Source organism: Triplophysa dalaica, chromosome 14 (genome assembly GCF_015846415.1).
Source record: "Triplophysa dalaica isolate WHDGS20190420 chromosome 14, ASM1584641v1, whole genome shotgun sequence".
Lineage (NCBI taxonomy): Eukaryota > Metazoa > Chordata > Actinopteri > Cypriniformes > Nemacheilidae > Triplophysa > Triplophysa dalaica.
The window spans coordinates 10,610,051-10,622,213 of NC_079555.1; the positions used below are offsets into that span (position 1 = coordinate 10,610,051).

General features: G+C 36.7%; 1 protein-coding gene across 1 annotated transcript in view; it reads left to right on the forward strand.

The window, feature by feature from the left end:
- The window catches only part of tp53i11b (tumor protein p53 inducible protein 11b), a 38,560-nt gene extending 26,404 nt beyond the window's left edge, over positions 1-12,156 (forward strand). Inside the window, exons 3-8 of the mRNA XM_056766902.1 lie at positions 523-660; positions 6,575-6,633; positions 7,422-7,470; positions 7,998-8,094; positions 9,601-9,702; positions 10,139-12,156. Coding sequence (XP_056622880.1) covers positions 532-660; positions 6,575-6,633; positions 7,422-7,470; positions 7,998-8,094; positions 9,601-9,702; positions 10,139-10,272 — 570 coding nt within the window. The 5' untranslated portion in view covers positions 523-531 and the 3' untranslated portion in view covers positions 10,273-12,156. The remainder of the gene's footprint in view (positions 1-522; positions 661-6,574; positions 6,634-7,421; positions 7,471-7,997; positions 8,095-9,600; positions 9,703-10,138) is intronic.
- The last annotated feature ends 7 nt before the right edge of the window (positions 12,157-12,163 follow it).

The following is a 12,163-nucleotide window of genomic DNA, read 5'->3' on the forward strand; positions in this document are numbered from 1 at the left end:
CTTTGAAGCCAGCATGGATGGATATGCCCCTGCCGTTTCCTGGGGGCGGCAGTCTCTTTAGTGGACCCCTTCTTGTCACAGAAATTGCATGAGATAAACTCGGCGGTGAAAGGAGAAGTTGCAAATTGCAATAATAATAATGATAATTCTATATAAAACCTCACAGATGCAGTCATGTCTTTAGAAGGCACCGCTACTGCAGAATAGAGCCACACGTGATGAAAATAGTGGTGGTTGCTTATCGACATAATTATAGTAATCTTTTTATACAAGTTGGCCAATGACTGACAGAGAGCAAAATAGAATAGCATCCCTTGAATAATCCCTTACTTCATAGCGGGCTGTCTGGTATGCCAGGCCAACCGGGGGGATTCTACATATTGAAGGTCTTGTTTGATTAGATGATCGAGAACTCCCATTCTCGGTTTACAGGAGTGTGTGGGCACACACGGTACGGTACATGCATGAACATGTAGTGAGAAATCTGATCAGATCATCTCTTTCTCCTGTCGTCTTCTGTAGACTGTTGTAATGGCTGCTAAACCTCATCCGGCTCTAATGAAGAAACACAGTCAGACCGATCTCGTGAGCCGCCTCAAGACACGCAAGATCCTGGGGGTCGGTGGAGAGGATGATGATGGAGAGGTGCACAGATCAAAGGTCAGTCTTTGTGTTGCATTTTGGTCGATGTTAATTGTTCCTCCCTGAAATTCTTTGTGACTTGAATAGGAGGCTAATTTACAGAGAGTAACCTGTATGTTAGTTAACTCTTGCGTGTGGAGAAAATAGATGTTTGTATTTGTTTTGGATTAGGAGGCGTGCTGGCCAACACAAAAATAGGATGCAAGCGCAAATGGTGTGTTGGGTGAATTTTATTTGGTTTACCAGTTGTTGCACAGCGTGTTGCTGTTGGTAAGGACTTATACACAAATACGTTTAATAAACGTTCCCAAAAATCTTAAAAAGATAGAAATCCATGTACATTAATCTGATCCAGATGACAGAACAAAGTATTTGTGTCTCTGCACCTGTGTTACGTAGTGCACTGTTTTAAAGAGTTTACTTGCTACTCAAAAATGAAAATTCTGTCATTTTTTTCTCACCCTCTTGTCATTTTAAACCTATATGACTTTCTTCTGCAGAACACAAATCAGATCATTTAATGGTTCGTTGGTAACCAAACAGTGGTACCCATTGAGTTGCACACGTGTAGTGTCCGAACAATAGAAGTCAAAGTCATTTTTAGTTTACCAACATTCTTCAAAATATGTTCTTTTGTGTTTTGGAGATGATGCATCCTTTTCGGATACGATCAGAGGTTTGGATGCCTTACATTTTTTTATCTTGAGCGAATTCCGACAGTCGTGTCCGAATGTCGTGTGGGGTGAAAAGGCGGCTTTAAAGATTAGTCTGTGTTGTTGTTTTTCCAAGTCATGCATATAGATAATCAAAATGCTTTTACATTTTTATATGTTTAAAGTGCATTGAATAACACTCCTGTTTATTCCTGTAACCATATGTGAGGCTGTTTGTCCTTGCCACAAGTGAATGAAAATCCGTTGATCTGGTTTGTAAGAGAGGAATATGGATTCTTTCGCAAGCAGAAATAAATGAGGGAAGCACTTAATGTTACTTTTCAGTCTTCAGCTGCACACCCACCGGAAAGCGAGTTGCTTGGTGAAACGGCGGTTGTTTTGTTCATGAGACGGAGGCTTGAGTTTCCTGTGTTATGAACTAGGGGCTTGATTCGTGTGGTGATGTTAGGGTTATTCGTAAGGTTTGTTAGATGCCCTGTCCTGGACTTCCTCTGTTTGCAGATCTGTGGTTATTGACTTAATATAGACTGTTTTTGTACGGTAGGAATCAACAGAGCTGTTCTTTAATATCCTCCAAGATACACTGAATAAAAGTGGTGATAAGAATATTTATCCACAAATAAAATCACACTATTAGTATTTACTTACTTACCCTCATGTACCCACTTATCAAATTTGAAATTATGAAAAGTTCCATTAAAAAAGTTTTATATAAAATTAGACAAAATATACAAATCTTACATGCTCTTATTGGCTGAAATTGCAATGAAGCATCAATGCACTTGATCAACTGCAAATGAGTCATAACCTTACAATGATAGTTTAAGGCTTTCTCCTCTACTTTTCTTTCCTACTATGCAAAGGTTATTTTCATCACACATATGCAAGCGCTTGATGAAGGACGGAGGGGTGTGTGGTCATGCAGGCCGGATCATTCTCTTCAAAAAAGCATTGTTTATTTCTTCCTCTTCCTGGCCTTCCTCTCCCTCTGTTCACTGGCCTTAGCCACACTACTCGGAATTATGATTCTTGTTAACGCGCCTCACGCTTATGATTCAGGTCTGCTTCCTGGAGAAGGGTCTGTTCCTGTGAAAAACACCAATAGCACAGATGCATGATTCATTAATGTCACAACACCCAGAGGCCAAACACGCCTGTTCACACGTATTCACATTTACTGTTATGAACACACGGAGTGCAGGGTTGTTACAAGGAAAGCTTTTTCTGTAGAATATATTAGTATTAATTTTTAAGAATGTTGATGTTATGTATGATTTTTATTCTTGCAGTAATAGTGAGAGGGTTGGACTACATCTGTCAGTCCATAATGTTCTCTTTAACGCTATCTCAATTGAACATCATCTGGGATTTTTATTGTTCCAAGATGGAAAGTCAAACAGGTGTAGAACAGCTTAAAGAGTTCTTTATTTGGTGAACAAACCCTGGACCAACCAGAGTATTTTTTTAGTGAAAGTATAACTTTATTTCTGATGCAATTGGATTCATGTGATATCATATATGAAAAAACCTGCAAACTATCATATGTGAAATAAAACCTGTAAACTTTCATAAACCATGTAATTGACTTAAACGGAGAGTTCACCCAAAAATGAAAATTCTGTCATCATTTACTCATCCTCGAGTTGTTCCAAATCTGCATACATTTCTCTGTTCTGATGAACACAGAGAAAGATATTTGGAAGAATGCTTGTAACCAAACAGATCTTCTTAGCCACCATTGACAACCATAGTAGGAAAAATTGCTTTATAAATGTATTTGTTCTGTTGAACACAAAAGAAGATATTTTGAAGAACGTAGAAAAGCATACAGTTCTGGTACACTATTGACTATAACATAATAATTTTTCAATCCTTCGCCATTCATGTAGACAGAAACCTATTACCCCGACAGAAAATATTTGCCCAGGGGCATTAACAAGATGACCGCTCTGTGAATTGATTCATTCAACATGGCTCAAAGAGATTTGGTTGTAATTGTTTGCAAATCACACAAATTGGAATATATATTTGCATTGGCAGCGGTAGAAAGAGACGGAGGCAGATGAAAACATGGAGTCGTGACCTCGCTGTGCTTCCCATTTCCATTTGCAATGTTAGAAATTCTCAAAGCACAGTCTTTGTTTATCATATCTTTTTCATTACATCAAGTCTTTGTAATAGCTCCCATGAGATTCTTTTCATACAAAAACACTCACCAGAGAAATTAGAATTTGCATTGAGGCAATTGGTCTCAATGGGCTGAATGCACTTGTTACTTCTGCTTTTCACAGGAAGAACCAGCGGCAGTTTCCGGTTGGGGAGACTAAAAGCAGAGAGAAAAAGAAAATATTTAAATTAGCAGATGCTGTACATTGCGGCACACCGCAGTGGCATTAAGAAGTAATGATCTTCTGTATTTGAATGTTATAACGGCATGAAAGTATCATAAGGTGGTAGAACGCCACTTCTGTATACCTCTCTGGTGTGCCGCAATGTCCAGCATCTGCTAAATTAATTTAATTGAAAACAATTAGTAGAAAAAAATATATATAATGGATAATAATATAAATTAAATTATAACAGAACACAGACCTGAAGTTAACTTTGAGCCAGGGGTGTGCGTCCTATAAAACAGTCTATTGGAGCTCAGTGTAACTCGGGTGCCATGGAAATCAGGTACCACTAACATTTTCAAAAGCAACTTAAAAATGACATAAATAAAAAAACTAAGTATCTAGAGTGAATTTCTATGGATTCCAAAAGTTGTTTGCTTAAAAGCAGCATCGGTCAAGCTAACTCGGACTGATGATTCATGTTATCCCAGCATGATTTGAAAAGAAAATCTTGTATTTTAATGGAAGCAATAAAATCTAACCCTATGTACAAAAGACTACACATGATAAATGTCAGATTTGATTAGTGACCTGCAAATTGTACAGAACCTTGAATATTTCTTTCTCTTACATCATAACCTTTCTTTGTGTAAAAATGATTCAAAGTCTTTAAAACTTTTGAGGAAGATGTGACTATTGGGCAGCACTGTCGCCTCACAGTGAGACGGTTAAACTATATTGTATCTTGTCATAGCTGTCCTGCTATTTTGGCAATCTTCAAATCGAATTTTTATTTTCTCTAGTTTCATCACTTTTCGCTCTTCTGTGCATGTCTCCGCTCACCGAGACATCTTTGTATGGTGTTGTCATTTCATTAACCTAAAGAGACCCACTGTGTGACACATTGAAATAATTGTTGGGCTCCTGTTTCTTTGTTCAGGGTGACACCAGTATGAAGCGTTACAAAAAATGCTTTTATATCGGTTTACTTGCTGCTCATTGGTCAGAATTCAGGATCATTTTCTGTGCAGCTTTGTGTAATTGTGTGTGTTTCTAAATGGTTTGTTTTCAACCACACGTTTTTGCATCTTGACACTCTAGTCTTTTTGCATCCAGAAATCTTATTCATTTTCACTTATGTGAAATCAGTATCTACAGGGACCTACATAATCCGAGCCTCATAGTGAGAATCTTCTTTTTATCTCCACATGCCCATATCCCAGCTCTCTGCTTCCATTGTGTCGCGCTCCAGCATTTTTCCGTTCTTATCTCCCTACTGAGCTCTCATTTTTATTTTCACCGTCTATTTAAGGAAAGCCACACAGGTCCATTCACATCTCGTGTAGTACAGTACACTCCTCCAGTTTTATTGAACTAGTCCATCACAATAAGTAGGATATTGAAGGTGTATGTGAAAAGCCATTGAGAATAAGTGAAGCAAACCTCAAACCGGGAGATGTGACTTGAATAAAAAGGCTCAACAGCTTTGTAGAGCGTTTAAGTATGCAATTCTGCTATCTTCTTCGGGTGCTGATCTACTAACCTCAATCCCAGCATGCCTGGGAACATTCAGGCTACATACATAACTGATTTAAATCTGAAAGTTAATCCTTGAAATTATTTGATGTGTGTGTGGGAAACTGGAGTCACGTTGTGATGGATGATAGTGAAAGTCAACATTCTGGTATCACATGGCTAGAGATCCAAACATTCTTGCTTAAAACTGTTTCCACTATTATTCATCTATCATTTTAAACGTCCAGTGTATAAAATTTTGCGGCATCTAGTGGTGAGGTTGTGAATTGCAACCAATGGCCCTCTCCAACCCCCCCCCCCCTTTTGAAGAACAGTTTATAATAAAAACAGAAAACTTCATTATGTAAGGTCTTAAGCTCAATACATTGCATTCCGTAAAAAAAAAACAATGGACCTTTTATATGTTTCTATGCAGTATTTATAAATCGCTCTATTATAAAAACTCTCATCAGCTTCTTTAACGTTGGTTTACTCTTCAGCACTAAAGCTATCTCTACCAACCATCCTGCTCCTTCTGGAGAAACGCCTGCGTCTTATATTTATTTAAATGGTTTTCAGCAGCCATATGGGAATCTGTGATACGCTTCTAATGATAGAATATTCTCACCTCTTCAAAAAGCGCTTCAACAATGAAGGATTCTGCCAGCTCTTTGATTTCCTTGTAGTTAAGCCGCTTTTTTGTTTCCAGCTATGAAGAGAGAGTAGGTTGGGACTTTGAATGACAGCCATGAACCTGAATACGTGTGAATCTGTGAAAAATCATCAGAGACTTAATGTGGGTGGCTGCATTTGTTAATTTGTTATTAAATTGGATTTCATGCTAAATATAGTGTGTTATTAATCCACCAATACACCCGAGGCCTACGGATGTCAGAGTCGACGGCAGGTTTCTTGACTTTAATTAAAGATGTCTTCATGATTTACGCTACACGAATGTGCTTCAGATTGATGTAGTTAAAGGTCTAGTGTGTAATTTCTGAAGGTTCTATTGACAGAAATGCAATAAAATATGCATAAATATGTCTTCAGAGGTGTATAAAGACCTTACGTGAGCTATTTCCATCTACGTACACCTTGCTTCCCCTTGCGTGGAATTTGCCATGTTGTTTCTACAGTGTGCGTTTTATAAATGTTTTCTCCTTCGTCAAAGAAGTTAAAATGTGACGACATCTAACTCCTGTGTCAGCCACCGTAGTGCTTCAAAAGGGAGGGGCGAGTGGTGGATGTTAGCCGTTGATTGCAATTCGCAACTTCATCGCTAGATGCCGCTACATTTCATACACTGGACCTTTAATGCAGAATATGGAACTAAATGTTTTTTGTGTTTAATTCTTGCAATCTGTTGTAAATTTGCTTGATTTTAATTTTAGTTTTTTCTTACGCTCTCAGATCAGTCAGATGCTGGGGAATGAGATTAAGTTTGCAGTTCGGGAGCCTGTGGGACTGAGGTAAGACCAAATCCAAGTGCTGTTCAATGCATTTCTTCAGTGCAGCGTTCAGGGAATTTTCCTTCGCACACCTCATTTATTACATTGTTCCTTGTGTCAGTGAGAAAGAAAACCGCAGGCCTTTAATTACAGCCAAAGCTGAAGGGATTATATTACATATTCAGCTTCTCATGTGCTCTGTCTGTGTCATTTTTGTTTCTACATCTAGACAAAACCATCGAAATAAATTACAAGAAAATCTCTTGGCATGCACACCTAATAATTGCTGTGCATTCTTGACTGTGTTCTTCAAATATTTGTATTTTACACTATTCAGCTGTAGAAATGTAACAATGTCAAAATCTTGCTGTACGATAATACCTCAGTATAAAGTCCACCCGTATGATATTTGTTGCAATATTAAAAATCTCATAATGACCTGGAAATGTGCCATAAGCATCCTCTTATCTTAATGCTCTGAGATGGGTCAAATTACCTAAAAATCCTGTTTATAAAATTAATTGCAACAGATAGACCTTGACAAAGGTAACATCTATCATTTTTTCTAACATTCTCTATGTTAGGCCCGGAAGACCTATCTTTTCATAGTCATGTGACCACGATAAAATTGAGACAGTTTTCTGATTGCGATTAAACCATATTGATAATATTGTTACATCCCTATTCAGCTGTAATGCAGTATGTTGTTTGTGTACCTCCTTACTGAACTGCCCTTGGCATTTTAGAATAGAGAATGTACGTCAAAGCTGTCTTTTTTACTCACTCTGATGTGGTTTTGTCTTGTGAAGGTTATGGATTCTGTTCTCTGCCGTGATTTTCACAGTCATGGCTCTTATGGTGAGTTTTATATCTCATTTTTTTAAATGATTTCCTATGAGGTCCTCTTTAGAAAAAATAGATTGGCTGATATCTTTGCTTAGGAAATAAGTGTCTATGTTGTCTATCATAATGTGTGTAGCTGTTTTAAAAACTCTGGATGGTAAATAAAGGAAATTGAATGTTGGAATTCAAATCGGATAAGAATGAATTCGCTTTTACACAAAGACTAATGCAGTTTGATTCAGAATTTATGCAATACACTCATTTGAAGCTAGTACAGGATGACTGAATTAATAATGAAAACTCAACAAGCTCTGCATAATTAAACGTAATTAAAATACTCAATTACTTTGAGTTTAATAAATGAAAGCAAAAAACTGTGAAAATATTCCAGAATTCAATTAGCTACTACTGTGAAGAGTAGATAAACTTTGATTTCTCATGGGAAGTGCCCTTTAAAGCTTGTTTACAGTCTTTAGATTTGAGTCATAATTAGATTATTCACCATTTAATACCAGTAACTGTGATGTGTTGTGTGTTTATAGGCACTAGTATTTCCTAACCAACTGTATGAGGTTGTATTCGATCAAGAGCAAACAGGCACCACTGTCTCTATACGTCTGTATGGAGGGGCCATTCTCAGTAAGTCTTTCTTTATAAATGATGAATGTATTAAAAATTGTATTAAGTATAACACAGTGTAACAAATTGTTGTCTTGCCCGACCTTTTTTTAGTTCTTGTACAATTCTGTGCTGCATCAATGTTTTAGTCTATATTTAGCTCAAGTGAATTTTTAGCTTATATGATTAATTACGATATATAGGTATATTGCAAATAAACAAAAACTGGACAAATCACATTTTGTCAATGTCACATTTTTTAAATTATGTTCAAATTGTCACTGTCAGAAAATGTAAGAAATTTCTGGAGCACAGGGAAGGGGGGGTGAAGCCATGATGGGTGACTATGTATGGAAGTGGGTTTGTGTGGACAGTATTAGTCATAAAAGACAAAAACTGTCAAATGCACACTTCTGAAGTTTTGGACGACTCGTTTTTAGTAACTGTTATGTTGAACTCTTGTTTTGAGCTCAGCAGTATGCCAGTACCTTGTAATTTCTGCCTATGAGTAATCATACTGAAATGTATAAATGTGTGAAAATAAATGTTTTGTTAGTACCGTCGCTTTAATTTTTACTATTTCATTGTAGTCAGTTTGAATTTGCTTTTAACATTGTGGCAATACATCTATTGTTAGGCCGTAAAACAGACTTCTCTGTGTCTTTAGGTATATTCCTCCTTCCACAGAAGAGACTGTGATTAGGATGTGCTTTTCTTGTGTTTGTTTAGCTACTAAATGGTCATTCAGCCATTGCGTTGTGAAGAGGAAATGTCCCTCAGGGCTGAATGCTCTCCGCTGTTCTTTCATTTAATTGCACATTAAGTCCGACTCCCTCTGGCTGGCTGCAGTCAAAAACAGATAATGAATTTACACAAATGAACAGCGCAATTATTTTCCTTTTACATGCTTGCTAACATCTTGCTCAGCTCGCTTTTAAAAGTTGATTAAAAATATGAGATATTTATATTATTGCTCAATATAAATTAATCTTTGTTTTAATTGTCTACATTGTTGCAGGTGCTTGCCATATTTTTGGTGTTTTAGGGTTAAAAGGAAGGATTTTATTTAGTTGGCCCTCAATTTACAGTGAAATACAGTAATTTATTTTTCACACAAATAGCATAAATATTTTATATCACTTTATATATGTTTTTTAAAGCAGAAGTGCTGTAAATGGCGAGCCATTTGCATATACTCTGCATTAAAGTTTATGTAAATTAACTAATTTTTTTAAATTTTAAGCATGCTTCGGCATAGTGCCGACTCACTATTTGAAGCATTGGCTTTAGGAAAAGGTCACTTGGGATCATTCATAATTATGAGGCAGCGTCTTTTCGTAGGTTATAAGGTCACGCAGTCTTATAGATAATTATAAGATGCTGCTTTTGTAGATGAGCCTTGCAGTGTAAGAAAACATCATGTCCTGTAATGTTGACTCAATTATGTTGTGTGTTCTATATAAATCCCTTTCATATTTTGTGACACATGATTGACATCTCTTATTCTGTTTTGTCATATTTTGTCAGGTCTGTCTCTGATTATGTGGAATGGCTTGTACACTCTTGAGAAGGTTATCATCCAGTGGACATTACTAAGCGAGGCTTGTTACTTTGCCATCCAGTTTTTAGGTTTGTGTTTATGAGATTTAGATCTTAATGTGTCTTTTCTGCTGCATCATCACAGCTCTGCACAACAACCAAAAAATGAATTTCTTAAGTGTTTTCGTTTCGTTTAATATCTTAAAATCTTGAAATCAAGATATGTTTACTTGAAAAGAGAATATTAAGATATTTGCACTGGAAAACCATTTTTTTTGCTGTCTGTGGATGGGCTTTTTTGATGTTATAACACTGCCCTCTAGCGGTTGTGACCATACAGTAAATTTAACTGTTACGTAATATAACTCGACTAACAATCGTAATAAGTTTAGTAAGTTTTAAATAATTTGGAATCACAAAATACATTTTGCACTTTTTGTTTTAATTTAATAAAATGTAATTGACTTATCCAGCATCATGCATTCCCGCATATCATATGCATATGTACAACCTCTCTGTGTTACAGTCACCTCCGTAACTCTAGTGGAACTTGGCTCTCTTCCGAATGCTGCCATCCTCCTCCTCCTCAGTCGTATATTCTTCCTCACTGTCACGCTGTCCTACTATTACCATCTGGGACGCCGGGCCAAGAAAATCTGAGAGACCCGCACACACCAGTACAAGACACCTGGTGCTCGGGAGTTGAGCGAAGGGCTGCTGGACTGGAGTGTACATCAAAAGCTTGAACAGTTCTCAACATCAATCTGTTCATCTGGCGTTATGCCTTACAGCAAGGACAATGCCAAAACCCATGCCTTTGTTTTAATTTGAAGCTTATTCACAGGAGTACGCCTTGACAAAGCAACTTTTTTTATTTTTTTATGGGTAACACTTCCATAGTTATACAGTGATTTCCATCTTTCTTCTGGATTGTGCGGTCACTGTGTAGGTCTCTTCATTTAGTGTTTATTGGGTAAAGTATTGCACACTGTAGCCGAGTTTGGAATGCTGCCGTTATTGTCCGTAGCTATTGTATTAATAAAACTGTAAAGCTTTTCTTATAATAAGGCCAATGACTTCTAGGTCCTAGTCACGTGACGTGTGTGAGGGTGGCTAGCAAACACTAGAATGTGATTTTTAATTGGAAAAAGTCGTTCAGTATTTGAGTAGTTAATACATCACATTTACCACAGTATACTAGAATCATGACTGGTGGATGAAACTGTATTTCTGTAGATGAGCTACAGGCTCACTGTCTTTCAGTTAGAAGTTCGAGTTCTCGTATGACATGGGTTATAAAAACCTCATATATGTATGCTTTATTAATGACAGACACAAGGGGATTAGAAACTTTCTCAAAACAGTCATTTTTTCGAATCATCTAATCATTCAAGTCGTATTTAACATGTTTCTTTTCTGTGTTAAATGTCTCTGTTTATGATTCCAGTTGAACAGGGAACCCCTTCTCTTTAGTAATGCCACAAAACATGGTTGTGTAGCACAAATGCATGTCAAATATTGCCTTAATACTCTATACTGCACAATTATTCCACTTGTCAGCACACTGCCAGGCGTTTGTATTTTTGTCTAGATAAATCAAAAGAAGTGTAGATATTTTGTGGATTAACAGCTTTTCCAGTTGCTTATTTATTGGCCCGTCCGAACGTTTTATTATACTTAGGTTTGTGATATCACTTGCACGGTTATTGTCTGAGGTATTTAGTCAAGAAAAAATACTTGTGCAGCAGAATAGTGAAATAATCTCGTCTCCCCTTTATGAAAGATGTTTGAGGTCTGTTGAGAGAGCAGGCAAAAAATGAAAGTGTATATAAACATCTGTGGCAATGATATTTATGACATTTAAGTGTTCTTTACCTCAACATTGGTCAACCCCCACATAAATATACAGTAATGGGATTTGATTGAAGTTCTTCATCTCATATTCAGCTTTGTATTCTCTCTAAAACCATGGACTGCACCAACATCTGCGATACATGGCACCAAAATAGATAATAAAATATTAAAGGTATCTCCATATAGAGGCTTTAACAATTTATTTTAAAAGAGCATTATGTTACTTTTTCCTACCATGTTCTTTTTACATGTTAACACCTTCATTATTCACCAGTACCAATCTGATCTTGGACAAAAAGGACAACCTTCCATGTATTTGCAGATCTTTTCATCTATAAATTAGTAAACGTTTATGTGAGATCCAAATCTATCCTAAGCATTATTGAGAATAATGGTGTGTGACTGATCTCATTGTAAAGGAAACTCTTAACACATGGCCAACTAATGAGCATGACAGCAAATGCCAAACATGAATCATCCTGCATTCACGTCATCTCCTCTTGAGAATTGTGTTGCCATGCAATAAGAAAGAACTCAATTAGATCATGTTATCAGCTGTCTGCAGAGGATATGCATAGTCACTAAAGGGATGTTATTGTACTTTTTAAACATGTTTGTAAATATTTTATGAAGAGATGTTATTGTTATGGACCTGCATTATCTTTTTGGAATAAATAAAACGAACATTTATGTTGTA